General features: G+C 56.7%; 7 protein-coding genes across 7 annotated transcripts; 4 read left to right on the forward strand and 3 right to left on the reverse strand.

Moving 5' to 3' along the window:
* Positions 1-99: 99 nt before the first annotated feature.
* IE81DRAFT_347459 (hypothetical protein) lies at positions 100-1,792 on the forward strand (the record flags this gene model as incomplete). The annotated part of the gene is made up of 3 exons (XM_025516150.1): positions 100-650; positions 859-1,466; positions 1,554-1,792. 3 exons carry the CDS (start codon positions 100-102, stop codon positions 1,790-1,792), a joined length of 1,398 nt encoding a protein of 465 aa, XP_025369512.1.
* Positions 1,793-1,879: 87 nt separating this feature from the next.
* On the reverse strand, positions 1,880-8,199 carry IE81DRAFT_323503 (hypothetical protein). Its single transcript, XM_025513968.1, has 8 exons — positions 7,843-8,199; positions 7,382-7,773; positions 6,314-7,310; positions 5,586-6,235; positions 3,406-5,519; positions 3,085-3,336; positions 2,774-3,011; positions 1,880-2,699 (listed from the first exon to the last, which is right to left on the reverse strand). Exons 1-8 carry the CDS (start codon positions 7,913-7,915, stop codon positions 1,983-1,985), a joined length of 5,433 nt encoding a protein of 1,810 aa, XP_025369513.1. The 5' UTR covers positions 7,916-8,199; the 3' UTR covers positions 1,880-1,982.
* A 2,048-nt stretch (positions 8,200-10,247) lies between these two features.
* Positions 10,248-10,720, forward strand: IE81DRAFT_347461 (hypothetical protein; the record flags this gene model as incomplete). The annotated part of the gene is made up of 4 exons (XM_025516151.1): positions 10,248-10,326; positions 10,414-10,451; positions 10,523-10,594; positions 10,670-10,720. The coding sequence occupies 4 exons, from the start codon at positions 10,248-10,250 to the stop codon at positions 10,718-10,720; spliced, it is 240 nt and encodes a 79-aa protein (XP_025369514.1).
* Positions 10,721-11,379: 659 nt separating this feature from the next.
* Positions 11,380-12,060, reverse strand: IE81DRAFT_347462 (hypothetical protein; the record flags this gene model as incomplete). The annotated part of the gene is made up of 1 exon (XM_025516152.1): positions 11,380-12,060. One exon carries the CDS (start codon positions 12,058-12,060, stop codon positions 11,380-11,382), a length of 681 nt encoding a protein of 226 aa, XP_025369515.1.
* Positions 12,061-14,590: 2,530 nt separating this feature from the next.
* On the forward strand, positions 14,591-16,885 carry IE81DRAFT_323509 (BAR-domain-containing protein). The gene is made up of 8 exons (XM_025513969.1): positions 14,591-14,787; positions 14,875-15,034; positions 15,106-15,359; positions 15,589-15,812; positions 15,891-16,060; positions 16,125-16,442; positions 16,515-16,590; positions 16,656-16,885. The coding sequence occupies exons 1-8, from the start codon at positions 14,770-14,772 to the stop codon at positions 16,675-16,677; spliced, it is 1,242 nt and encodes a 413-aa protein (XP_025369516.1). The 5' UTR covers positions 14,591-14,769; the 3' UTR covers positions 16,678-16,885.
* Positions 16,886-19,294: 2,409 nt separating this feature from the next.
* On the forward strand, positions 19,295-22,254 carry IE81DRAFT_133965 (hypothetical protein). The gene is made up of 2 exons (XM_025510288.1): positions 19,295-19,752; positions 19,830-22,254. The coding sequence occupies exons 1-2, from the start codon at positions 19,385-19,387 to the stop codon at positions 21,859-21,861; spliced, it is 2,400 nt and encodes a 799-aa protein (XP_025369517.1). The 5' UTR covers positions 19,295-19,384; the 3' UTR covers positions 21,862-22,254.
* On the reverse strand, positions 21,923-25,275 carry IE81DRAFT_323510 (hypothetical protein). Its single transcript, XM_025513970.1, has 8 exons — positions 24,451-25,275; positions 23,991-24,374; positions 23,669-23,915; positions 23,454-23,587; positions 22,513-23,364; positions 22,396-22,416; positions 22,280-22,315; positions 21,923-22,198 (listed from the first exon to the last, which is right to left on the reverse strand). The coding sequence occupies exons 1-8, from the start codon at positions 25,072-25,074 to the stop codon at positions 22,154-22,156; spliced, it is 2,343 nt and encodes a 780-aa protein (XP_025369518.1). The 5' UTR covers positions 25,075-25,275; the 3' UTR covers positions 21,923-22,153.
* Between the last annotated feature and the right edge of the window lie 354 nt (positions 25,276-25,629).

A 25,629-nucleotide genomic window follows, 5' to 3' on the forward strand; every position in this document is an offset into this window, starting at 1 on the left:
CGGCGGACAGGAGAGGTGCGCACGTACCTGCTGGTCTCGATCGACAGCGCGAGTCGAGGTCATCTCTGTATGACGCCAGATACAAGGAGGAACAGCAGCATGTCTTACTCTGCTCAGCCTCTGGCTCAATCAGCCTCAAAGACGATGGCCCAGTCGTACGGCTCATATCCCATCTCTAGCACTCCTCCTCGTCCCTCCATGGGTCCACCAACCCCCTTCCACCAACAACACCAGCAGCAGCAGCAGCACACGACGGAACAATTCCTAGTTGGTCCCAGCTCCGATGCTCCGCCTTCGTCGACATATGCAGCGCAAGCAGTGGGAAACGGCAGCTCTGCACTGATCGCTCACACGCCTGGCAAAATCTCCACCACGCAGTCCAGCACTTCGCAAGTCCAACGGAGCGCACCCGCTTCAGCACCTGTTGCGTCCTCGGCGGCGATCACCCCTTCATCAGTGCTCCAACGCTTGACAAGTCAAGCGTCCAAGCTCGCTCTCAACAGCTCGTCGGACGCCGCACAAGCTTCTCATACTACTCCTACAAGACAAGAGTTGAGATCCAGATTGAAATGGAACGTTGGTGCGGTGCTCTTGCTTTGGGGAGGCGTCACGCCTGATTGGGTTCTGACGCTTTCCGATGAAGCTTTCAGGTGCGTCAGCGTCTACGCGAAGATCTCGTACTAGATCAGACGAGAGGTCTGCCGAGTGGTCGGTCGGATGGTTGCAGGTGGCTGCACCCACGACTTGTTGCCTCGGAAGAACTCTGCGTCGTGACTTTGGAGGGCAGCTCGCACAACATGCGATGAGGAGCTCGATCGATGGACTTCCACTTACGCCCTTTTTCACATTCTACTTCAGCTTGCTAGACGACGCGTCACCAGCGCTCGCGTCCACTCTTTCTTGGTGCAGACTGGCCGCATTGATTCTGCTTAGCCTGAACATCTTGGAAGCTTCAGTTCAGCTCTACACGGGCCAAACGGCTGGCTCCAACGCAGCGCCCAGCAAGCTGCCGCCCTCAAAGCCCTCTTTCGCTCAGCCACCTGGCAGGCCTACTTCAAGCGCAAGCCCCCACGCCACAGCTGCACGCAACCAGCCCTCTAGCTCTGCCGCTCGAAACAAATCCACCACCCCTCATGCACTTTGTAAAGGATCGCCCCTGAGAGCAAGCATAGATGCGGCGAGGCGCGTGAGCGCCAGCGGGCGCGATCTCAATCCGGCCCTCTCTTACCAATCCTCGAGTCCGGCATCACTAGGCTCAAGTCGGCATCCGAGCAACGCTTTCAGTGCAGATCGTCTGGACTTGACTGCGAGAAGACCAAAACAGTACGGCTCCCTAGGCATCCACGGTTCTGGAAGTCGCACAAGCTCTCCGTCTTCTAGCAGGGACGTCTCGGGAACCATGGCCGCCTTCAAGGCAAGACGATCGCACAACTCTTCTTCTTGGCGAGACGAGTCTTTTGATCCGGGTGAGCTGAAACGATGTGTTGCAGACGAATCGCCTCCACTGTTCCTCTGACGCACCTCCATCACCCATCACTTGAACGCGCATCAAGATGAATCAACGGACAAGCTGGAAGTGGAAAGAGCGCTGTTGGCACTACGTCGAAGCGCTAGCAGCTCCGTTCCTCCTCCTCAAGCAAGCGCTGATCAGCTCTCGACCAACTTGACATCCTCTACCGTCAGTACGCAACAACAGCCAGGGCAAGCCACGCCCAACTTCAATCTGAGCAGCAGGGATGCCAGCTTCGTCACGCCAGCCTTCAAAACGCCTGGAACAGTGACTTTTCGCTGAATTCAAGACGCCAGCACTCTCTCTGGCGCGCCTGATACCGCAACTTTCAATGCATAGTACACGAGCCGCCACATCGACATCACGCCTACATTCTTCACGAAAGCATACAATTAGCAGATGTGCGATTCGGTGCTGTTGTCTGTTGGTCTCTTGTCTGGACTGTGACGTTCATATTGAGATGCGACAGCCACTAAGCAGGGCGCGGTCGACCGTCTTGGAGCGTTTGCAATTTTTTCAAAAGACCTCCTACCGGTCTGGCCGAGCCGTTCGAAGCGACTCGAGCGCCTGCTTGCCAAGGTCCAGCCTTTGAGCTAGAGATTGTATCCTTGACGTTTGTGCGATCCACGAGACTTCCCGCAGGCGGCGCGTCCCTCCGATCCTTTGCGAAATTGTTAGATGTGCCAATGGCGCCAGCGTTCGTCGGGTTCGTGCTCGCGCTTCTTTGCGCCACGACAACTCTCTCCGCTGTGGGACCAGGCGTGGCGCCGTTGGAGAAGGCGGCGTCGCTCTTGCTCTTTCGAACAGGTGTAAACGTCTTGCTAGGCGAGACCGGCACGTACATGGCTCTCACGGTCGGGGCGGCTGCGCCATTGCGCACTGCTGTGGCCGCTTCATCGTCTGCTTCTGCAAAGCTGCGCTTGCGCGATGTCGATGGGGGTGTGGAGACCGGTCGTGCGGGGGCCTCTCTGAGAGGCTCGGCAAATCTGTTCGAAAGCAAAGAAGGCGACATTGTCCTATCCTCGGAAGAGCGCGGCAGGCCTTTCTGCGACGCCTCTGATCTCATCTGTAGGGCTGCGTCGAGCTGCAATTTGAGATCGTCAACCTGCGCTTGCAAGGCAGTGACCTTTTCCTGGAAAGCCTTGGCACGCAGAGATTGCTTCTTGTTCTGCTTAATCTGTTCCATCATCTGAAGGGAAGCGGTGGAAAGTCAGCGCCTTCGCGAGGCTGCGCACGTCTCAAACAATTGACCAAAGCACTTACTTTGTCATCATTATCCTCGATCTCGATGACCTTGGTCTCCAGCTCCGCTTCGAGCTCACGCATACGCGCTTCCAGCTGAGCGACAGCTTCGTTGGACGAGGCTACATTCCGGGCTGATGCAAGCTCTTCCTGCACTTGGTGCTTCTCGTCCTCGACGCTTCGAAGCTGCGTGCTCAGCGATTCGACCGCGGCGCGCTGCTCTTTAAGCTGGGACTGTGTCCGCTCCAAGACCATGTGACTGCGTCGAAAGGCGCCAACGGGTCAGACAAAGGACAGCTTCACGTCGATCTGGTGTAGCTCGAGAGACGCACCTGTTCTCTGCGGTCGCCAAGGCGTCTTTGAGTTGCGTGGAGACTTTCTCGAGCTGTCTTTGCGCATTCTCCGCTTTGCGCTCAAAGTCAGCACCCTCCTCCTTTGCTTCGTACAGCTGAGAGACGAGCTTTTCAGCATTTGCCCGATTGATGTCATACTGATTCTTCAGGCTTCTGAACTGCTCTTCTCGATCTGAGAGAGCCTGCTCCACTTCTGTCGAGTGATGCAGTTTGGTTTGCATCTCGGCAATGCTGCAAAGCAAAGGAAGCGAATGTCACAGTCAGCTCGACGACTTTGGCAGGGCTGGGTAGCGCACTCACACCTTGTCCTGCTCTTCGCGCTCTTCGGCGTATAGTCTAGAGTTTTTCTCGGCATTGGCTTGCAGTTCTGCCAGCTTGGCGGAGACCTGCTCTCTGGCCGTGCGGGCTTCTTCCAGTTCAGACATCAACGCTCCGACTTCGTGACTTGTTTCAGAAGCAGAAGTGGCCTCAGTCTCCAAGGAGCGGATCTTGTCGCGAGCCTGTTCAAGCTGGCTTTCCGCAGTGGTCACTCGCTCTCGTGCTGCGGAGAGCTCGGCGGCATACCTGGCATGGGCACTCTCGATCTGTGACTCGAGTTCTAGACGAGCACTCTCATGTTCCGAAGCTCGAGTATTGGCAGTTCGCTCCGCCATCGCTGCTTCCGATTGCGCTCTCGAGAGTTGGACGCGCAGATCTTCAAGGACTTGCGCTTGGCCGTTGCTGTCAGCCTCTGCAGTTGACAAGACCTTGCGTACGCTCTCGAGCTCCTCCAATCGTCGCTCTGCCTCTCTGCGAGCTCCTTCCACCAGCGCGTCGGCCGTCCTTCGAGAGCTTTCACCTTCACTCTGTGCCTGGTGCAGCTTCTGCTCAAGAATCGCAATTTCTTCGTTCGCCCGTTGTGCGTCTGCTCGGACGCCTTCAAAGCTGCTTCGCTCTGCCTCTAGAAGAGCTTTGTGTGTCTCTGACTCTTGCAGCGACTGCTCTAGATCACGCTGCAAGTCAGCAAATTTCGCCTGCCATTCCGCCAATCGCCCCTCTGAAGATGCAAGCGCCTTCGTCTTTGAAGCCAGGTCCTCCAACAAAGCTTCATCGCTGGCTTTAGAGTTGGGGTCTGACATCGACGCTTGGAGGGCGTTCAGCGTCTTTCGCGTGCTGTCGAGCTCGGCGCTCAGTCGCTTCACATCTTGCATTTTGCTTGACAGCTGCGCAGCCGCCTCTCCATTTTTCACTTCCAGATCAGCACACTGCCTGACCAGATTTGCTGAGCGCTCTTCAACGTCTATGACACGAGATTGCAACTTCTCCCTTTCTTCCAAGTGGACTTCATTCCCATCGTTGGCAAGCTTCAGATTCGTACGCAATGCTTCGAGCTGTGCATGTACAGTGCGCAGCTCCTCCTGATGAAGAGCAATTTGGTTGTTGCGGCGCTGAATGCGCTCCTCCAATTCGGCCACCTTCGGCTCTGTCGTGTCGCGCGCCGCTCGAGACCCCTCTGCGTTCGTCGTGTGAGCACCAGCGAACGTAGACTCCAGCTGACAGGTGCGTTGGCGGCAAATCGCTAAGTGATGGGCATCTTCTCGAGCAAACTCCGTCCAGCTCCGAGTCTGTGCTTCTTGGGTCTCGATGCTAGCCTCCAATGCTTCGACCTTCTTCAATGCGGCGCTATGCGACGCCTCAAGAGCAGCTGTGCGAGCTTGGGGGCCCTCGATCGAGTTCAGGCGATCTCGCTTTGCTTGTAGCTGTTCGTAGGTTCGCAGCAGCGCCAGAGCGGCCTCGAGCTTCTCAGCATCGTCGTTTGGCGCCGTAGAGAACTCGCCGTTATCGTCAATGAAGCCATTGAGCTGTGCTTTGTGGGGACTGGGTAGTGGTCCAGCAGACTTGACTGATGATCTAGGTGTGCGATCCTCGCTATCGTCAAGATCGATCGTTCGAACACTCGCAGTGTGGTTCTCTTCTTGTGCGCGGCGAAGCTGCATGACCATTTCGACCTGCTGAAAGTCGACGCGCTGTTTTGCATCCTCGATGCAGATGCGCACCTGCTCGATCTCATCTGCAAGGTCACTCTCAAATGACCTCTTGCTGGGCCTTGCGCCGGGCATTATGAAGAAAGAGTCCTCAGCTCCTGAAAGGACCGAAACAGAGACGTCCGAGTCCTGGACAGCGGTAGCGGTACTCTCATCTCCAGCGAAGGGAGCCAATAGATCTTCCGATCCCCTCGCGCCGAACGATACCCGGATTGCAGAAGACAAGCGCTGGACACGCCGTTTAGCCGAAGCCAACTCGCCCTCGCGCTTACGCAGGGCTTGAAGCGTATCACTCAGTTGGCCCTCCCTCTCTTGCAAGTGCATTCTCAGAGCATCGAAGTCTGCCGTTTGACCGACATCTGTGACACTTTTAGATCGCAGAGCGTCAAGCTGGTGGCACATTGCAGGAGATTGCGGTCAGTCAGGCCTCAGCTTCACGACGCTGATCTCACCCACCTCTGCTTCAGCGTCTCCGGCGAGCCTCTCGAGCTGTGCGATCTTGTCGTTCTGTTCCTGAAGAGCCTCGTTCGCCTTTTCGGACGCATCTTGGAGCTGCGTCAAGAGTCCGTCACGTTCGCGAACCAATTGTCGTGCTGCTTCCAGCTCTTGCTGTGCCTGATCGAGTCTTATTTTTAGGTCTTCGACTTCCTTGGGGGCAGCAGCCTCTGCTTGAAGAGCAGTCAGCTCTGCGTCGGCGACTTCGCGCCGCCTTTCGCTCTCTGCAAGACGCTGTTCAAGCTCTTGTCGGCCCGACTGAGCCGAGTGCAAGTCCTTGTGCGCATTCGAAACAGCATCGCCGGTAGCAGAGACGTCTGCCCGCAGACTCTCCACCAATGACTCGCTTTGCTGAAGCAGCGCGCGGAGTTCGTTCAACGCCAGGCCGTCGGCTGATGATGGCTGCGAGGACTCCAGTTCGCGCTCCAGCGTGGCGATCCGATCCTGAGCAAGGCTTACATGTTCTTTTTGGGTTGACAGCCGCTCTTGCAGTTGACGGTGGTGTTCAGAAGCTTCGGTCAGCGCACCTCTAGCTTCTTCGAGATCCTTCACCAGGCGGTCCCGCTCGGCGTTTGCTTGCTCGAGCTCCTCTTGCAGAGCGTCAATCTCTTCTGCACGGTTCGAGCGCGTGTTCATATGAGCAGAAGGACCTTTCAGCACTGACAGCCTTGAGCACCTGTCAAACTCACTACCCTTGCCACCAACATCTTGCAATGACGCATGCTCAGCTGCCTGAGAAGCAAGAGTGTCCCGCTCCATCTCCAAAGACCTGACCCTCTCACGAAGCTCCGAAGTAAACTCGTCTTTCTTTGAAGCAGCATCACCTTGATTTCCCAGCTTCTCAAATTCGTCTTCTAATTGGCTGATCTCCACTTGCAGAGCATCTCGCGCCTGCGTCACGCTCTTCAGCTCCCGGCGAAGCTCTCTGACAACGCGACCCTCGTTACTTGAGCTTGAAGCGTTGACCGCAGAACCGTCCCTCTGAGGATCGAGACCTTCGCCGGCAGACGCTGAAGCTTGCAAGGCCCGCACACGCTCTTGCGCCGCATTCGCGGCTTTCTCAGCCGCCTGTGCGCGAGTCAATGATTCTTCCGCTTGGCGAGTACGAGTGATGAGCTCCGCCTCGACCTGTGCACACGCCTGCACTTTCGAGGCGAGCTGCAATTTGACATCTTCAAGCTCTTGCTGGACCTTTGGATCCATTGTTGGCGCACTGCGCTTGGACGATCCTTTCGCGCCGGCGTCTAGCTCTGACCTGAGCTCATCTGCTTCCTTTTGCGCCCACCTCAGCTCTTCACGCAGCTCGTCCGTCGCTTCCTTTGCGGCTTCCTTCGCAGCAGCCAGGCCTCTCTGTGCGACGATTAGCTCGTTCGAAGCTTTGAGTGCTGCTTTCTCGCCCTTCTCTGCTCGTTCATTTGCCTTTTTGACCTGTTCATCTAATTTTGCGACGTCCACGCGCAGAGCTTTGATTTCGCCCTCATCCCCTGGAGCGAGCGCAGAGCCTCCAATAGATGACCGGCGTGGACGCCTGCGGCTGCCAGCAGGCTTGACAGGTGTCGCTGCTCCCAGGGCAGAGCTGCTTTCTCGCAGCCTGGAGATTTCCGATTTCAGCACGCTGACTTCATTTTCCAGTGCGAGTGCATGCGCTGCAGGATCGACACGGCCAGCGCGCCTCGTTGTCGATACCTTGAAGAGGATGGTCCGGTGCCGTGAGTCAGCAATTTTCTTTCTGTCCGAAACAAAGCAGCCGGACTCACCTCGGACTGCTGCAGTCTGCGGAGCTCCTCATTGCTGAAGCCCAGTTGGCTCTCGAGCTGCTTCACCCTTGCTTCTAGCTGCTTGCGCTCCTCTTCCGTCTCCTTCGAGTGAAGACCCAATGCTCGATCCCTCTCAACTTCTTCCCTTCTTCTGCCCCTCAAGCCTTCTTGCGCGGCTCTCTTCTCGTTATCCAGCGCAGTTTCAAGATTGCTGATCTGCAGCACACTTCGGGCTCTTTCGTCTTTGGCGCGCTTCGCCTCGCCTTCCGCCGCGGTTGCTCGTTGCGTCTCTGCATCTAGCTGAGTAGCCAGCTCTACTTTGGCAGAGCGTAGCGATGATAGCTCAGTCTCATATGTCTGTTTGAGGCTCTGCAACTGACCGATTTCCATGTCTGAGTCAAGTGCACAGCATGTGTTCAGCCCTGGCGCTCTCAGGTGCTTCTTCAAGCCGCGCTACTCACCTTGCTGCTTCAGCTGTTTGCGCATCCGTCTGACCTCATCCTCGTCCACCGAAGAAGCCCCTAAAAAGCTCATCTTGCTGCTGCTGCTCTTTTCTCTCTCAAGCGCACAAAAGTGGTGATTTGGATGGACAGTCCTGGGCGCTGTCCCTCTTCGATCCTTTATCTGCGGCCTAGTCCCGCATTCCCGGCACGCGAACTTGTAGCAGCAAGGGTGAAGATCAAATGCGCGATGCGGCTGCCAGAGAGTTCGTAGCGTGTGCGTCAATCGCGGTATGGTCGAGGCGGGTCATTCGCGAAACCAGGCGAGGACAACATCGGTGATTTGATCAACCTTAGCTGGAATCACGAATGTCCATCTCGCACCAGTAAGTAGTCTCGAGTGCCACACATGCAGATCAACACGACCATCACAGCACGACCTGCTGGTGCGCGTGATGTGCACTCACCACCGCGCCACCATCCTTTGGTCTTTTTTCGCGCGGCGCGCTCCTCCAACGCGTCGAGTACTGTCACGTGATGAAAGGGTGTGTCGCCCGCACGCACACGCGCGCGCGCAGTCAGTCACCACGGCCTTGAGTCAAAAGTAGATTCATGATTCTTGATTTGTATCGCGAATCTGATGAGTCAAGTCTTGAATAATTAAAAATCATCAATCTTGATGATTTTTCGACACGGCACAAGTCGCCTTTTCTAATCGCGAGTTGACGATCAACTTTGACCTTTGGTGCGATGCTTGCTTCTAGGCGAAGACTTGAACATTCAAGATTGATCACAAACTTTAATGAGAGGAAACGAATGGAGGCATTCTTGAGTCTTGAGTCCCATCTTCTTCTTTCAAGATAAGATTCACGTGATTTGTCCACGACTGATGAGTTTGGCAAATCACGCGGATGCCCAGGTCGGTCTGCTACCGCAGGCACAGCTCAGTGCCGCTTCACTGGCACTTTGCTCGGCCACACTCGGCCACAGCTCATCCAGCTGAGCTCGTGAATCAATTAAGAGTCACGAGTGAATGTTGAGGCACGGATGCGACGAACAACGGTCATGAGGACCATCCTTCCCTGGAATGCAGACATGGAGTCACGTGCGTGGCACACCTGCAGGGTCCTCCCCGCGTTGATCGAGCAGCGGCGGAGAAAGGGCATCAACGACGTCATCCAAGCAAGGATGGGTGCTTGGTGTTCTGCGTTGCACCCGCCACGATCCTGCTGATACGGCAAGCCCCTCGGCGGCCCTTGAACAGCTGCCGTAGACAGCGCGATGGCGCAGCACCCACAACAGGTAGGTCGAGCAGCTAACAATTGCGCTGGCAATGCAGCTAAAGCATCGGTCAAAGTGAAGCCACGGCACGTCAAGCGGCGCGCTTCCATGGCCAAAAGAAGCAACTCAAAGACTCACAACTGCGACTCAAAGCTGCCGTTAGCAGCTGCAGGCACGAAGCCGACGTCATGATGGGTTTGAATTCGCCTGCATGCGCCACGCCGCACTTCTTTCCTCACCACTAATCTCGGTAAAGACGCACAATTGTGAGTCGTTGAGTCGTCGGCCGCACTCGTGCGTACAGTCAGACCTGATTCCTGTCGTGAGGAGTGGCGCCCCCTTCCCCACCCTGTTCGGCGCGGACAGGCTGGTCGGAGCATGTGCCGACGCTTGGGCAACGTCCTCCTGTGCGCGCTGCCAGCGTGCCTCTAGGGCAGGGTCCCGTAAAATATTCCGACGTCACCGCTGTGTTCGTTGCTTGGATCGAATTCGTGATTGCAGCGCTATGACGCGGGCCTCTTGATATCAAGATGCAAAGAAAGAGCGACGCAGCGGGACCGGACTGACAGCTTTGGGGCCCCTGTGGACGAAATTGTGCCGCACCGTGGGCACCTCGAGTCACGCTTGTTTGCAACGCTTTTGACCCGAGACCGGAGAAGTGCAGCGCACCAACGATAGCTCACGAGTCACGCGTCACGAGTCACGACTGTGAGGAGCAGGCCTTAGCGCCCAGCCACACCATTTGTGGAAATATGAAGCTCCGCTCTCCTGCCCGCCCAATCGAGATGAGTCTGAAGTGCATCGATGATGAAAGCCAAGCACAGCCTCGAGAGCTGCAAGGCAAAGCGGTGATGTACCACTGCGTCTCGTGCATTCATCACAGGCACTGCACAAGTCGAATTTCTTGACATTTTCTGTGCAAACTGGTGACGTGGGATTGCCGGCAAGGTGATTTCCACGATCGTCCCAATCAATTGACGACATCTATCCTCGAGCCCTCTCTGTGGTGTGCTTGAGACGTCCACCTACCACCATCATCATCCACAACACCGAATGCGACCAGGACGCCTTTCATACACATCATCGCAATCTCTAGAAATCACTACACGCCAAAATGGGTGGTAAGTCCGGCGTGTGGACCACACATGCCGTTCACATCGCTCAAAACTGCCCCACCTCCCCACTCCATAGCCGTCGCTTCTTGCCTCTCCTCCATCACCTCCGGTGAGCGCTCATACACCTGAGCTAGGGTTGTTGGGTACGCATTGCTGACCATCTTCTTCGCTGGACACGACGCTCGATCCTCCACAGCTATCGCGGGAGCCCTTACCGCCATCTTTAGCGGCATCGTAAGTCGTGGAGCGTGTCCCGGCAGGTCGACGTGCTGCGTGCTGATCTGCAGCACGAACCCTTTTCTCAGGCTCGAATCCTGAACAGCATCGTCAGTGCGATCGCCACGGCCTTCATTGCAGTGTTCAACTGCATCGGAGATGTGAGTCTACGTGCTGTGCCCTCGTGACCTTGCTTGTCCCTGCTGACATTGTATCCACGCTTCGCTGCAATCAAGGTGCTCTGCTGCCGCTGCGGTGGTGGTCGTAGAAGGACTCGCAAAGTGTGATACAGATACTCGAACATACACCACTTAAAAACCTCTCGAGTATTCCACCATCATCTCGCGCCTTGCACGACACTCTCACGACCTCTGACCCAGCGTTCAAGAATAACTTCAAGTCAGCGATTCATGGCTATTTCCGACTTTGATGCAGCATCACTTCTATACACGATCCGATGAGCACTTCTCTTTGCCAATTCGATTAGTAATGACGAGACGACGAAGTGAAGAATGATAATACACAAGAGTGGACCAAGTTAGCAGAATTGCAAACGTGTGCAGATTGAAACGAGAACAGAGTCCGTGGTGCTCGAGAAGAAGCTCACGCACATTCTGAAGGCGGTCAGAAGGCGCGTCGAGGACGACACGGTGGGCGAGATCAAGAATGATTGGTGACATCGGTGCGTAATTTGAGAGAGCCTGTTTGAAGCTGCATTAAAGGCCAATATGAACTTCCTCGGCCCTGGAGATGCCGAGCTGCTACCTTCAATGAAGCAAGCAGGTTCTGATTTGCGACGCTGCGCAAGATGAAGGTAAATTGAAGCCGTGTATTGTGGAAGAGAGATATCAGATCTCCAAGATATGATTGACGAGTTGCATCGTGTGGCGTCGTTAGTCTGGGCGGGTCGTAGAAGTGTGCGGGTGGAGGAGACCGATGTAGGACATCAAGCATGCACGGCGTTGACGCATCGTCTCCAGGCCCTTCGAACGCCTCTACGGAAGCCCCGGCGATGACGGGTATCGATGAGGCTGCTACGGGCACTGCCGACGCTGTCACCTCGTGCGTCGTGGGTGTACAATGCTTCGCTCGCTCGTTGTGCTGATTGAGATCGAGCAGCCGATGCGCGCGGGCCAGAGGAGCGCTGATGTGTGGAACGCTCGAGCGCAGCTGCGAACGCCGCGGCCCTAGAAGGTGTGACGGTGGCATCGAAATCCTGACCTGCGTCCGATTGCGTTACGATTTGCTCATCTTCCACATGCGACGGCAAAGCAGTGTGGTCGACATTTTGCTCCCATGCTCGAACAGCCGCAACGACTTGAGGTCTGGAGACTCTCGAGGCGTGCCTAGATAACGGCTGCACTCTAGTTGAGTCGCTCTCGTAGCTCAGCAAGCTTCCAGATGTCCGTCTTTGATTTTGCGACTGGCCAAGAGCTGCAAGGCTAAAACGTCGAGATCGATGTTGAGCGGCGGCGAAGCGTGCCATCGAGCCGACCAACGTCGCGTCGTCTGCGAAAGTAGCTCGCGCATAAGCCCTTTCTCGTGCTAGGCGCCAGCGCTGATCCCTAGCATTGAGCTCGGCCGTCGTTACGGGATGATATAGAAAGAGCAACGGCATGGTTGTCATCTTGGGCAGCGCAATTGCGGACACTGCGATGGATGCCGATAGAACGTAGCGGGTGACTATAGGCCACCAGCAAACACAGCCCTGCGGCTCCGAGGTGGGTCGGATGCGCTTGAAAGTGGGTCGAAGTCAAGAGTGTCAGTCGTAGTCAGAGCGCAGAGCTGCTCGCGCGGTGTTGTCGATGCCGCTTCAGATTGACCAATTACGTTCCAAAGCCAGAGCGTAAGCGGCGCCCTGCTTGAGCTGGTCGGCGCGAGGAGCAAATTAGCAAGAGCAGGCTCGGTGTCCTCGACGTTAAAATCCTCGACATTCAAACTTAAGCGGGGCTGGATGGGGGTGCGGAATGAAAAGGGGCTGTGCAGTCAAAGAAGCGAGATAAAGCCAGCGCCGCGGCACGGCGCATCAACTTTCCGGCTGGATGGCTCATCGTCTGACCTAGCTGCTGTGAAGCCAGCCACAGCTGCAGTTGTGAGTCAAGGTGGGGTCGCAGTTCGTCAAACGCGGCGCGCTCGCCGCCATCGTGTTTCAACGTTGTGATTCAACAATTAAGATTCACATTCGTGATTATGTTGGTGCGGCGCGAATATAAAGATGCCTGCACACCTCGCCCGTTGCGGAAAGTCGATGCGTCGATCGCGCAATTCGGCAGACGCAGCAGGAGCAGCAGGAGCAGCAGCAGCGTTGAGCAGGAGAGGAGAGATCTTGGCGATCACCGAGCAGGGCATCGATAAGGCCTCTCTCTCCACGCGCTCTCCGGCGACGCGGCCACGCAGCATGCACGCACAAACGCAATTTTGCGATTTGATTGGGAGCCAGCGGCCGGCAGATAAAGCAAGTCGCGAACACACGAGGCCCCAGACAAGAGACTTGCTATAGGTGGCTCTGCTAGCCACAGCAGCAGCAGAAGATACAGCATCACTCATCAGACTCCGCCTCACGACTGCGATTCGAGTGATCGACTTGATCAGCCTAGCGTCAAGCGTGCCCGCCCGACCTTTGCCCCAGAAAGGCTTGCAGTCGTGAGTTGCCCGCCTATCGCCAGGCCCCCCTGCAGCTTGCAAAGGACGCGTTAAGGAATGCTCTCTGCAGTCGTGAGTCAAGTGTCTGAACCCTACGCTAAATAAGCGGGGTTTGCGTTGCAACGAGGCTTGGCCTTTACCTATTCTTTTGCGACAGAAAGACGCGCGCGAACTGCACGTCGGCCTCGCCCGGCCGCCAATACTCACACTCGTGACTTAGACACAACATCGTCTAGCTAGCGTGCCATCGCTCGAGATCAAGCCATCAGATCCACGATTGAGCGGCGAGTGGACATGCAAATGAATGAACGTTTGACCATGCCGCATTCGTGACTTACGCGGTCCGACTTGAGTCACACTAAATGAATCGCTTAATAAGACTCACGACTGTCGATCCGATTCCTTCCTGATCGAGCCGTGTTGCAGCCGCTCGGCGTCTCAATCGTCAAGGCAGCGGAGAACGCATTCGTCATTGACACGATTCTGGACAAGCTGGCCACAGCAGCAGGCTTGATGACGCGATTTTGACTCTATAGGGACCTCGTCCCAAGAATTGCTCCCCACTCGGGGCTCACTTCAACTTGCCTTGCGCTCTTCGCGCTCGGAGAGGCCTCGACGAGGAGCAAACTCGAGTCGTTGAGTCACGAGACGTATGTCAAAGTCTTGAGTTTGAGTTTTTGAGTTTTAGAGTCAAGAGTCAAGAGTCAAGAGTCGAGTCCTGAGTCAAAAGGATGAATCATTTCAACGAGAGAGCCTTCATCACGTGCCCCTCCTTCTCCCTTGGGCGGAATGTATCGAGGATCTCGAGAAGGGTACGATGCCTTGCGGACCCCATGAAGACAATTCGTGATTGTGAAGACCGATCCGTTTACTCCATCATTCACGATTCTTGATTGCTCTGCCTTCCATCGCGATGCTTCGGGGGCATCACGTGAAGAAGCATTACTATCGTCCACACCTGATGAGCCAATCGCGAGTCGGATTCGCGGTGTACTACTCACGATTGGCAGACTCGGATGACTAGTTGCAAGCCTGCCAGCAAGCCTTTCCTTAGCTGGCCGATGTCGCGTGAACAGACATTTGCGGCGCTCGCATGCCCACAGCGCATGCCGCTATGTGAGGAGCATCAAGTCGTGGACTGTGTTCTTCTCATCAATCGTAAAGGTCCTGTTGAGCGATGAATCGTGAAGTCGCGAGTGGATCGACTTGCCGGCCAGGCGGGCGGTAAGGAGAGGAGAGCGCGAGCGAGCGCGTGGTCGTTCTTGAGGCTGTGCTGCACACAAATCCGAGTGATGGGCATAGGCGCCTTGAGTGCATGCAGCGCAGGCACGTGGAAAGCAGCAATAAGCAGCTCATCCATCAGCAGCAGGCGGGCGCGTGCTCTGCTCAACTCAGACTCATCATCGGCAGACTTGACTCGGCACGGCTGCCCCGCGTGAGCGACGAAGCGTCTGCGCGCGATGACAGCAGCGCTCCACTTGTTCTCGAGCCGCTATGCGTACTCGTGACTGCATGGTATGCTGTGCTCGCGGGGATTGGCTGTACATGCAGCGATTACGTCCTTCACAAGCTCCTTCCTCGATCATCACCACAGGTTCCACCATTATCGATACCTCAAGCCGCCATCAGCTTTGGTGTTGACATCCTCTGAAGACTGAACCGCATCAGCGCTGCTTTTGTGCCTCCTCCGATCATGAAGGGTGCATTGAAGGTGAGAAGCGCCCAGTTGTGGTCAAGACGGAGCAAGTCGCCTACAGATGCTGATGATGGAACGATCCACGCCTTCTGATGATGCCAGTTCGCAAAGCGCACGCCTCACCTGCTTCAGGGCAAGGTGGGGATGGCTGCCAAATCGCATGATGCCGCGTTCGACGAGCTGAATAGGAAGTTTGGTCAGTTTGAGAAGAATGCGGATCATTTGCACAAGGACGCCACAGCGATGAAAGATGGGGTCAAAAGTGAGCGCACAGAACAACCTCCTACGGTCTGAAGCATGACTGCTTAAAGCGCACCCCTGATCGTCCCGCAGACATGCTGTTGAGCGGTGCTGGTTTCGGATCTGCCTTCGCGAACCTCTTCGCCAACGCGTCAAATCGGTCGGCTTATCCAAAGGCTGAACAGACCGCAGCGTACCTACCCATTTACGATGCGATGATGGAAGAGCTTCGCGAGACTCTGACTCCAGAAATCGAGCTCATTGAGAGTCGAATCATCAGTCCTGCCAACGAGTTCATCGGGATCTGCAAAGCCGTACGGAAGAACATCACAAAGCGCGATCACAAGGTGGGTGGAAGGGTCAGGCGCGCATTCTCAACACATGGGGAAGAGGCAAGGGTCGTCTAGCGAGGGGGCAAAATGAAGCAGAGGCATGTTTGACCTGCTTCGGCATGCGTGGTATTCGGCAGACTTGTCTCTTGAAATGCTGGACTTCGAGTCTACGACTTGAGATTTCAGTGGCAGCATACGTTCCCGATGGTCAGCACGCGTGCTGATGCTTACTGTTGGCCCACAGCTCATCGACTACGATCGCCATAATAATTCATACACCAAGCTCAAAGACAAGAAGGACAAGACGCTGAAAGACGAACAAAACCTCTTCAAGGTGGAGCAGGACTTTGAGACCGCAGCAGCGGATTACGAATACTTCAACAACAACCTGAAAGAGGAGCTGCCGCGGTTCTTCGAAATGGCGCAGCGCTTCATCACGCCGATCTTCCACAGCTTCTACTATATGCAGTGAGCCAGACGCGCGTCAAGGGCTTCTCTAGGCTCGACTACAATGCTCACTTGCTTGTCGCTCTCTTGTTCTGGCAGGCTCAACGTCTACTACCTGACTCTGGACAAACTGCAAACATTTGCTGACGGCAAGTACGACATTGCAAAGACGTCCGGGATCAGCATTGAGGACACCTACGTGCAGCAACTTAATGATGCTGCCGAGCGGCTGGAGGCCTTGACAATTCGCAAGCCGACTCCTCCAAGTGGTGAGTTCACCTGCCCCATCCTGATTCAAGCCAGTGCGCTCACAAAACGTGCCGATCATCAAAGCTCGTGTTCTACAACAAGCGCGCAGCGGCTCCAGCCCCGCCTCGCCTCCCGCATCTCGATATGCACCACCACCTAAGGCTGCTCCTACGCACAATCGAGTCGCTTCAGCCTCGACTGCGTCTGCGGCTGCGCCTCCTGCGTACACCGCTGGGGCATCGTCGGCTACCAGCAGCGCAGCAGCGGGCAAGCGAGCGCCTCCGCCTCCTCCTACCAAGCCCAAGCCTGGCGCAGCGCCTGGCGTGACGTACGTCACCGCACTTTACGATTACACCGCGCAAGCCGATGGCGACTTGAGCTTTTCGACTGGAGACAGGATAGGTGAGTGTGTGGATTGGTGTCGCAGCCCTTCGGTGTGATGCGCTGATGCGGAATCTCGAACAATGCCGCCAGAGGTTGTCGAGCGTACAGCCTCCACAGAGGACTGGTGGACAGGCAAGGTGCATGGGGTGCAGGGTGTCTTTCCAGGGTGAGTGGTCAAGCGCTTTCATTTACGTCTGATACTTGCTCAACGGTGCCATTTTCGAAATTCAGGAATTACGTTCGAGAGGGGTGAGCTCCCTTGCTGCCTCGACCGCGATGCGTCAATTTCCATTCTTCGTAACTCTGGACAGCTTGTTTGCAAGAATTTTGCACGGACGCCCCCTTGTCGATTGCGAAAGCTTTCCCAATTCGAGACCTATCTCCGTCTGGCTACGTCTGACAAGTGCTCGTAATGATGCTTGCACGTCTTTCGAATTTTCGCGTTAGGTAGGCCCTGCGTAAGTCGGGCATAGATCTGCGGAATGGCTTGGGGCTCGAGCCAACGAGAAGCGCTGGGCTAGACGTAGAAGGCTGCAGCCCTGTGGTTCACAAGTCTGAACTAAGCAGGCCCACAATCATCGATGCCTACTTGGCGCTGGCTTTGGTCCGTACCCAAGTACTGTTCTGTGGCTTTGGTCGTCTCGCATCTCGGCACGTGCTCTCCACGGTTGGCGCATATCGCCGCTACGATTCAGTGCAGGTCAAGCCAGCTACATCAGCCAAGCCGTCGTCTATGCGGGTCGCTTGCTTAGTGTTCTCCAATGCCTACGGCCCGGTGAGGAGAAGGGCCACATGCCTCTGCAGACAAACTCCCCGTGCTTGGTACCCTGCGCAGGGGGAAACCGAACCATAATTACTTCCTCTCGCCGACTGCGCCATGGCCGACGAGCTACGTATCACAACGTCGCGGTCCACGCCTCGATCTGGTACGTGCTCGAACGCTCCACGATCGCGGCCAGCCTCGAGTGCAGGATTGTGCTCGGAGTGTCAGCGCGTCACCGAAGTGGCCGCATCTCGTCATTTGTCTGCAAAGAATCGTGCGTAACTAGCTGTTAGCCTCCCAGTCATGAGTGAAGTTCGAATAGAGATGCCTTTTCAACAATCCCTTGGCGCCCGCGGACAGAGTCTGCGCGGACTCCGGGCTCGTCGGACATTCACGGCACGGAAGAATTGCGTAGGGGTCAAAGGCCGTGGCGTGACCTCTAATCTTCCAGGCGTACCTCGGCTTCGCTGGGATCGAGCGCAAACCTTTATGGCTTCTCTCTAGAATCGCCACCGCGCGTGGCCCCAATGAGACCAGACGCACCGTTGCGGTACGTGTGTACAGGTACCACCAAACGCGGATCTTGCTCCGCCGTCATCCGGGCGTGCAACGACGCGCACTCGCCAAACGATCCCACGTTGACGGCTTCGTGCTGTTCATCATTCGAAACTGTTCTATTTTGGATTCCCTCGTGCCTACTCCTCAGCACAGGGTACATGTGCCGGCTTGCCCGCGAACGCTTACGTTCTATCAGCCTGAAACCCAACAAAGCTGCTGGAAGCAGCAGCAATTCAGCTGGCTGGACTTACGCAGTATCAGATGAGGACAGGCTCTCGGGCCCGTTCCTTGGCCGTCAGGATGCCGCGGTTTGAGACCAGAAGCGTCTCAGCAGTGTAAGGCGGAGATGAGAAACCGGCGGCAGGTGCCTGGCTGGTTGCATCGCAATCGAGACAGTGCAGATGCCCGAGCCGGGCCGCCAAGCTGCGAGCGTCTGCTTGGCGCAGCTTCTGCGCGCAATAGGAGTGGTCCTGCGCAAGACCCGCGAAGATAAATTAATTGTCTCGCGCAACTGGGTCACCACACTATGCTCATGGGGACACATGCAACATGCATCAGCTGCGCTAGCTTGATTCCGCGCTGCTGGCCTCACGCGCCAGCTCCGCGGATCTCAGCTGCTGAAGCTTGTGCGGCTCAAACGCCACAAAATGAATCCACCAAGCAGTGCATGCTGGCGTCCCAGCAGTCTCTTCTGCACCACTCACGACCCCTCTGCTGCGAGGTTCATGCACCAATGGTCTTTGCCAAGACTCCCTCGTGCATCGCAGCCAAGCCAAGCATTGCATGGTTTGGTGTAGGGATACAGCTAGTTGTGCACGTACGCAGCAGCGGCAGCAGCAGCGTATGAGCTTTGAGGCCGTCACTTGATGAGGTGTGCTTGATCGACTGAACTCGATCGTGAGCAGAAGCTGATTTGGGAGTCGTGAGTGCTCAGGTGTCGCACCCGGTTTGCACCATCCGGCAGCAGTAGCGCCGCTTGATTGCGCGCAGTACCTAATAGAGGCTGCGCACCTGCACCGGCTACCGAAGGCTTGCCGTCGGGCGGGATGCAGCACCCGCCTTTGAGTGTCGCCGCAAATTGCCCCTCTGACTGGCGAGGTGCCGCAATTTTGCTGGGCACTCTGCAACGAAAGGGGGAAAGCTATAGGAAGTGTTGAGTTATCATTATCGTGTGCTCCCATATTCAACCTGGGCACCGCACCCCGCCGTCACGGCATCACAGGTCAGGATGCGCGCTAGAGCGGACCTGCCATTCAAGCCTGCGTGCGCGCGAGCACTTCGGTTGCAGATTGCCAAGCCTTCGGTATTTCGACATGGATCATGGCTGCTTGAGCCAGAGCACGCTACACTGAGCAGCTGCGCTCGAGCGGACATGGTACGGTACACACACTCTGCCAAGGCTTTGCCCTGCATCGCTTTACCACAGTCTGACAGGTCGCAGCGCAAATCGCTCTTCATTGACCCTAAATATGAGCAACGTTGGCCTCTTCACGCCCGCACATCCCCACCTCCCCTTTTCAACATCTTGCCTTGACGCTGATATCAGCCCCTCTGACTCCGGCGCCAACACGGTCACACCAACATTTGCAACTTCCTCGCATCTCTATACGATTGTCCAGTCCGGTCCACGCCTGTCAACATGTTAGCCACACACGGCGTCAACGCCGCTCAAGGCTGGTATGGATCATCCCACGGAGCCACCTCCTCAACGCCAATGTGGAACGCAGCATCGTCCCCTGCGTTTGGCCACAACCACCCTTACGACTCGTCTAGCCAAAGCGGATCGTGGCAGCATCAATCAGCAACACAAAATGGCGCTACTGCTCATCAGACAGGTTCCCAAATGTCGCACACGCTTAGTAGCGCCTCGCCTCCAGGCCCTCAGGCTGGAGGCGGTTATATTGCGACAGGCCGCAAGCGCAAGCGTCTGCAAAGAGCTTGCGTGTCTTGCCACAAGGCCAAACGCCGCTGCGACGGGGGTCTTCCTTGCTCGAATTGCGACTTCAGGTGGGTGTCGTGATGTCGCAAGGCGCACTTGACGACGCTTCGATAGACTGACACCATGCTTCATCGACCCCCCTTAGCGGGCGCACCTGCTCATACTCTGATGCCCAGGGAAATGTCGTACCACCCACGCAAAGATCATGTCCTCCCAGCGCAGCGCCCTCAGCTCCATCTGCTGCGGCGCCCTCGAACATGCCACCGCCAGGCCACAGCGGTTCCCCCGTCATGAACATGCATGCCAGATTACACAGCAGCTCTAGCGCATCTATGAGCTCCGATCATGCACCGTCACAGATTGTCAGCTCGTACGCAGCATCGGCTGGCGCCCAATCGGCGACGCCATTCTACCCTCAGTCAGAGCCTCGACAGATCAGCAGCATCTATTCGCGTACTCGCGCTACGTCGTCATCCGACTATGCACGCTCGCCCAAGTCTAGCCTGCGTTCGTGGTCCGAAGGTGCAGAATGTCCCCCACCAACTCTGGAGCAGCGCACGTCTCTGATCGAGACCTTCTTCCGACGCATGCCACCATTCAATGCCATCGTGGACGAGGCCTCCTTCTCGCGTGACGTCACCAACGATCAAGTCTCGCCTGTCTTGTCCTACAGCGTCTACGCTCTCGCTGCTCGCTTCCAACAATCAACGTACACCGGCGTGCCCGCCTGGGCTGCCGGCGAGGGCTACGCTCAGAGCGCTCGCCGCATGCTGCACGCCGAAGACGCCGAGGGTAACTCGCTGCTCGACACGCCGACGCCGACGTTTGCAACAGCTTTGGCGACGTGTCTTCTTTCTGCGCACGAATTTGGCATGAATCGCACAGTCAGAGCAGGAATCTACATCAACCACTGTGCGAGACTTAGCCGCAGCTTGAACGTTCTCAGCAATCGCAGTGATGGTCATCGGAACGCAGATGCGTCGTCTCAGCAACTAGCGCAACACACTCCGCGTTTCGTGTGCGTCGCAGCGATGCTGGACGCCATGATTGCTCTCGTTCTCGGTCAAGCTCCTGCCTTTAGCCCTAACGAGCTGACCGAGGCGCGATCTGCCTACTCTACGGACGTTCTCACCTCCGATGAGACGAGCCGTGCCTTCATCCGGCTGTTCGAGATCACCTCACTGTTGACCAGCGCCATGGAGGCCAGGCGCACTGGCGTCGCTCCGGTCAACGACCGAACCGTCAGCAACTGGGCCAGCCAGCTCCCCGCCAGTGCCCGCTACGACGCGACGAACCTGGGAAGCGCCTCTCGCGCACTCAACGAGAACCACGACAGACGTTTCATGAGACCACCTACGCCATCCATGTCTTCAATGCAGGCGTGGATCTGGACCAGCACGCACGTCGTTGCAGAGTGCACCACATTCTTGTTGGAAGAGCAGACCAGACCAGCCGCACTCGACAACATCAAGATCATCGTCGACGCCATGGGAGAGGATTGCAGACGCTCACCACTCGTGTTCCTACCGCTTCTGGTCATTAGCGCTCACGTGCAGTCGAGCACTCCCGAAGTTGCACGCTGGTGGGACGTTGCCAGGACCTACTGGTGCCTACAGCCCAACGCCACGGCGCATCTCGTGAGCTTGCTGCAGAAAGCCACACCCACGACGTCCAGCTTTCGACTGGGCTCGCGCTCGCCTCCCAACAAGGGCTCAAACATTCCGGCCCTGGTCCTTCCGTCACCTGCCGGATACGGACTTCGCCGAAGTCCCTCGGCACACTCGACGCCTGGACTAGGATCGCGTCCAACCCTGCCAGCTTCGCCACCCTCGTCGCTCCGCGAGCGCGATTCGGCAAAACTGCCAAGGCACCACTCGAGCGCCTCGGGCAATTTTCTGCCCTCCTTGAATCGTCTGCCTTCGCTTCGACTGAGCCCACCTTTTGTCAACGGCGACAAGAGCAGTCAAGGGGACGAGCAAGCTGCTTCCATCGGTGCTTCTTCACCGTCCAACTCGAGCGTCACTGGCCCTTCGTACGAGTCCGTCTCTGCCAACACATCTTCCAACGGTCCTCGATCACATAATCAGGCACCACTGTCCGTGCTCGACGGTGCGCGCAACGTCTGGGGTCCCTTTGCCGGCTCTCGCGACCGTGATGCGCGCAAGGCTTTTGTCTGAGGCGCAGGCGACGCTCGTACTCGACGTTCCCACGTAGTCACCATCATAGCGTGTCATGACGCCTAATACTGTATCACTATTCGCCTTGCGATGTTGTAATCAATTGTGAAAATGCTTGCTACCATCAACCTGGCCGACCTAGCGTCTCGCAGAGCGTGCTATATCCTTTTGAGATGCTGGGATACGATACTAGACGTGGTGTGGGCTACATGACGATCAGATGATGCTTGCTGGTCACCTCGACCTGGAGTCTCAACGCGACGTGGATGGCCCAGTGTGACCCAATAAAGGTTCACGACCGGTCGTGCGCTTTGACAAGATTCGCCTCTGGCATTGCCTGTTGTGTGGGATGACAAAGCAAGAGGGCATCAGCCAAGAGAACATGTACGCTCATCACAGGGAAGAAAAGGTCACTCACGCTTTCTGCTTGAACGCTGTCGATCTGTTTCTTGGCCTGCCAGTCAGAGCGCAGGGCGCGCAAGAGCGTATCAGTCCACCAAGTATCGACATGTTCCTGCACATCCTTCTGCTCACCTCTTCCCAATTCTGACGATTCTATGGTCGCGCGAGAGGTGAAGGGGGGGAGGGGGTCAGACACGTTGTACAGAGTTCGGCAAGAGCAAGGAGCAACGTGAAAAAGATGGGACTTACAACTCTGCAAAATTCCCGATGGAACTTGGCGTAGCTGATAAACATTCTTCTCAAGTCGTTCACCTTGTCCCGCTGAAACCCATCCAGGCTTTGTTGAATGGCGCTAGTGGCGAATCTGAGATCGTCTGCCGTCAAAGACAAGGCCTCGTCCAGTTCTGCGATGCTCGATCTCAGCTTCGAAATGTTGCTCCTCCGCGTGGACTCTGGATCCACATCTAAAACGCTGTTGAGCGTGTGACTCAACGCGCCCAAGAAGCCACCGGTGCGCCGCGGAGGCGCAGCTGCTCGCACAGCAGCCGGATTGCTCATCGCCGTCTTGGCAGATGGAGCCCCCGCAGCAGCAGCTTTCCCAGCTGTGCTGTGCGCCGTCGGGTCGCTACGCGTAGATGCGCCGCTCAAGCTGGACCCCGGCTGGCTAGGAGCTGCGCCGTCTACCCACTCGTCAGCATCGCCATGAGCATTACTGTTCGCGTGGTTGGCGTCTGTCCGAGGCGCCGCTTCTTCGTCCTCCTCAGCAGCAGCGCCAAACACGCTCTTCCTCATGCTCTTTGCATTGACGCTGTCCCACACTCCTGCGCGACTCTGGACGGGTGCAGCGGTCGAGTTCGGCCCAAGAGAACCCTCATCCCACACATTCCGGTTCCCAGCATCCAGAGCCGCCGTGACTCTGGTCGAGTGAGCTTCGACGCGCTCCAAGTCATCGAGCTGCTGACGCTTGCTCTCCACAGCCTCTTCAGCCAGCTCGAATTGGAGATGCTTGAGATGTCTCCACTTCAGCAATTTCTGCAGGATCACGCCATACTGGGCGTACTCCGACAGGGGCTCTGTGAAGGTCGACTCCCACTCTTGTAGCTGGGGCGAGGGCATGCAATTCTCGTCAGCATGTCCATGCACTGGGTGGCTGACTCCATCGCCTGCAGTCGTCTCGACTTTCCGCTCACCATCTCTCCAATGCTCATGAAGGTCCCATCTGCAGCTTGCCCAGTCCGCTCGATCGCAACTGCCAAGTCGCCAGATTCTCCCAAGCTAAATCCATTGAGAACAGCACCGAGCTCCGCGTAGTCCGAGGATGATTCTGGGGATCGAAGAGATCGAAAGATGCACCCACGGTGTCAGCTAGGGCATGGTAGCACTTCCCTCATCCGCCCTCGCTCACCTTGCCATCTCCTCGCAACCCTCCTGTTTGATCTCTCCAGGCTTCCGCCCACATGCGCAGCCCAGCGATTGGTAAACGCTTCCGAGTCTGCAAATCGCCCGTTCGGATTCCTCAAAGGCGTTGCAGCGGATGGAATGGGCAATGCTGCGTAGGCGGATGAGGCGTTCGGATCTGCTGGGTCTCGCACTGGCGCTCGCAGGTTAGACTTTGGAAGGATGGCCACGGGTGGCGTAGTGCTGATCTCATGCTAGGCAGAATCAAGGGCGAGCTGCTGGGGTCAGCCCTACAAGCTTCTCGATGCTGCAAGCCGCTGACGACTTACCCAACTCTCGCGCCCATCGCAAAAGCGTCGCAGTACTTCGTCTTTGCCAATCACTGGATCCTTTGCACATCTCATGAGGAAGCTCCCAAGCATGCGTCTCCTCCTGGCAATGATCGTTGCATCCTCCTTTGCCTTGCCCTGCTTAGCAGCATAGTCACCCAGACTGTGCTTGGGGGGAAGGGGTGGCACGATGCGAGTAGGATGAAGCGCAACCAAGGCCGCCCTGAAAGCTTCGAATTCGGAATACCGACGCTTGGCAGAGATGCCGAGCGCCGGGAGCGAGATGACGTAGACTATGAAGGTGGATGGGCCTCCATCTGATGACTTGAGAGCATCTGTCACGTGAACGTGACCATGAGATCCAGGAGGTAGTGTGGCATGGGGCTGGCGACTCGAGAGGTGCGCATTGCTCAATCAGCGCGGCAAGGGTGAATTTCGCCAAGTCACGAGCCATGCTCACCTCTGCTTGTGTGCCTTTCTTACTGCTCGAGCTTGGCGCCTCATCCCAACTTGGCAGCCCGCTCTTGACGGGAGCTACAGTCGAGGCGCTAAGTGATGCATCCCCATCGTCTGGCGCTTTGTTGGCAGGTGCATCATACGAGTCGCTCGGTGCATCGTGATTCGCGTGCGCTCGTTCTTGTGGCCGACTCTGAGATTCGACGTGAGGCTTGCCGCCCCACATCGACGCCGAATTCTCTCCATCGTCCAATGCGTCTCGAGAAGCGCTTTGAGTGTGGTGAGGTATCTGCTTGGCTCTGTTGGCAGCATGCGGTGGGGCAGGTATAGGTTTGTCTGGTGTAGCAGGGGGTCGCTCATCAGCACCAGGTGCGGATTCCGCCCCAGCGGTATCGGCTGAACTGCCCTCTGGCTCCAAAGGGGCGTCAGGGATGTCGTAGGCGCCGTCATCTGCATGAGATCCGGAAGATTGGTAGACGAAAGGATCCTCATCATCCTCCTCTGTGCCCGACGAGCTTGTCACTACTGGCTGTGCAGCATGTGCAGAACGCTTGTCCTGAACACCCAGGGTGCTGTCTAGCCCGCCGTTTCCGGCTACACGCGAGCCGTCTGCCTCTGTAGTGGACATGGTGGTGGACGCCTTGCGGTACTAAGAGCGCCAGGCTTTGATGGGTAGTGGGCGCGTGGACAGGCGATATTTCGACATTCGTGGTGTCAATGGGAGCCTTGAAAAAGCCTCGCCCTCAATTGAGGAGCACGAATGGTGAATCACCAATGATGAGGATGATGGCTGCATCCGCGCTCACCGTCTCGGCGGTGCACCTTTACGATCAGCACTGATCGAACACGCGATGACGCTGACGCTCGCGTGCGTGCGTGCATCCTACACGCCATGGCAGGCTGGCTCAGCAGCAGCAGTGCTGCGCGTCTCTAGCTTTGATGCACACCTCATCCACGACTGCGCCGCCACGGAACGTCCAAGACTTGTCGCGCTTGGCGTCCCACTCAGACGGAGCCTCATTCGTGATTCATGACTCGGACCAAATGGCGAACTCGGTCGCGAGTCGCGATTTCCTGATTCACGATTCACGATTGGTCGACAAGCGGTCAGGACGAGCGATCCACGAGCCACCAATCAGAAGTGCAACACTCGCGATGCGTGATTCCGCGTGTCCACCCTCAC

Source organism: Ceraceosorus guamensis, assembly GCF_003144195.1.
Source record: "Ceraceosorus guamensis strain MCA 4658 unplaced genomic scaffold IE81scaffold_30, whole genome shotgun sequence".
Classification (NCBI taxonomy): domain Eukaryota; kingdom Fungi; phylum Basidiomycota; class Exobasidiomycetes; order Ceraceosorales; family Ceraceosoraceae; genus Ceraceosorus; species Ceraceosorus guamensis.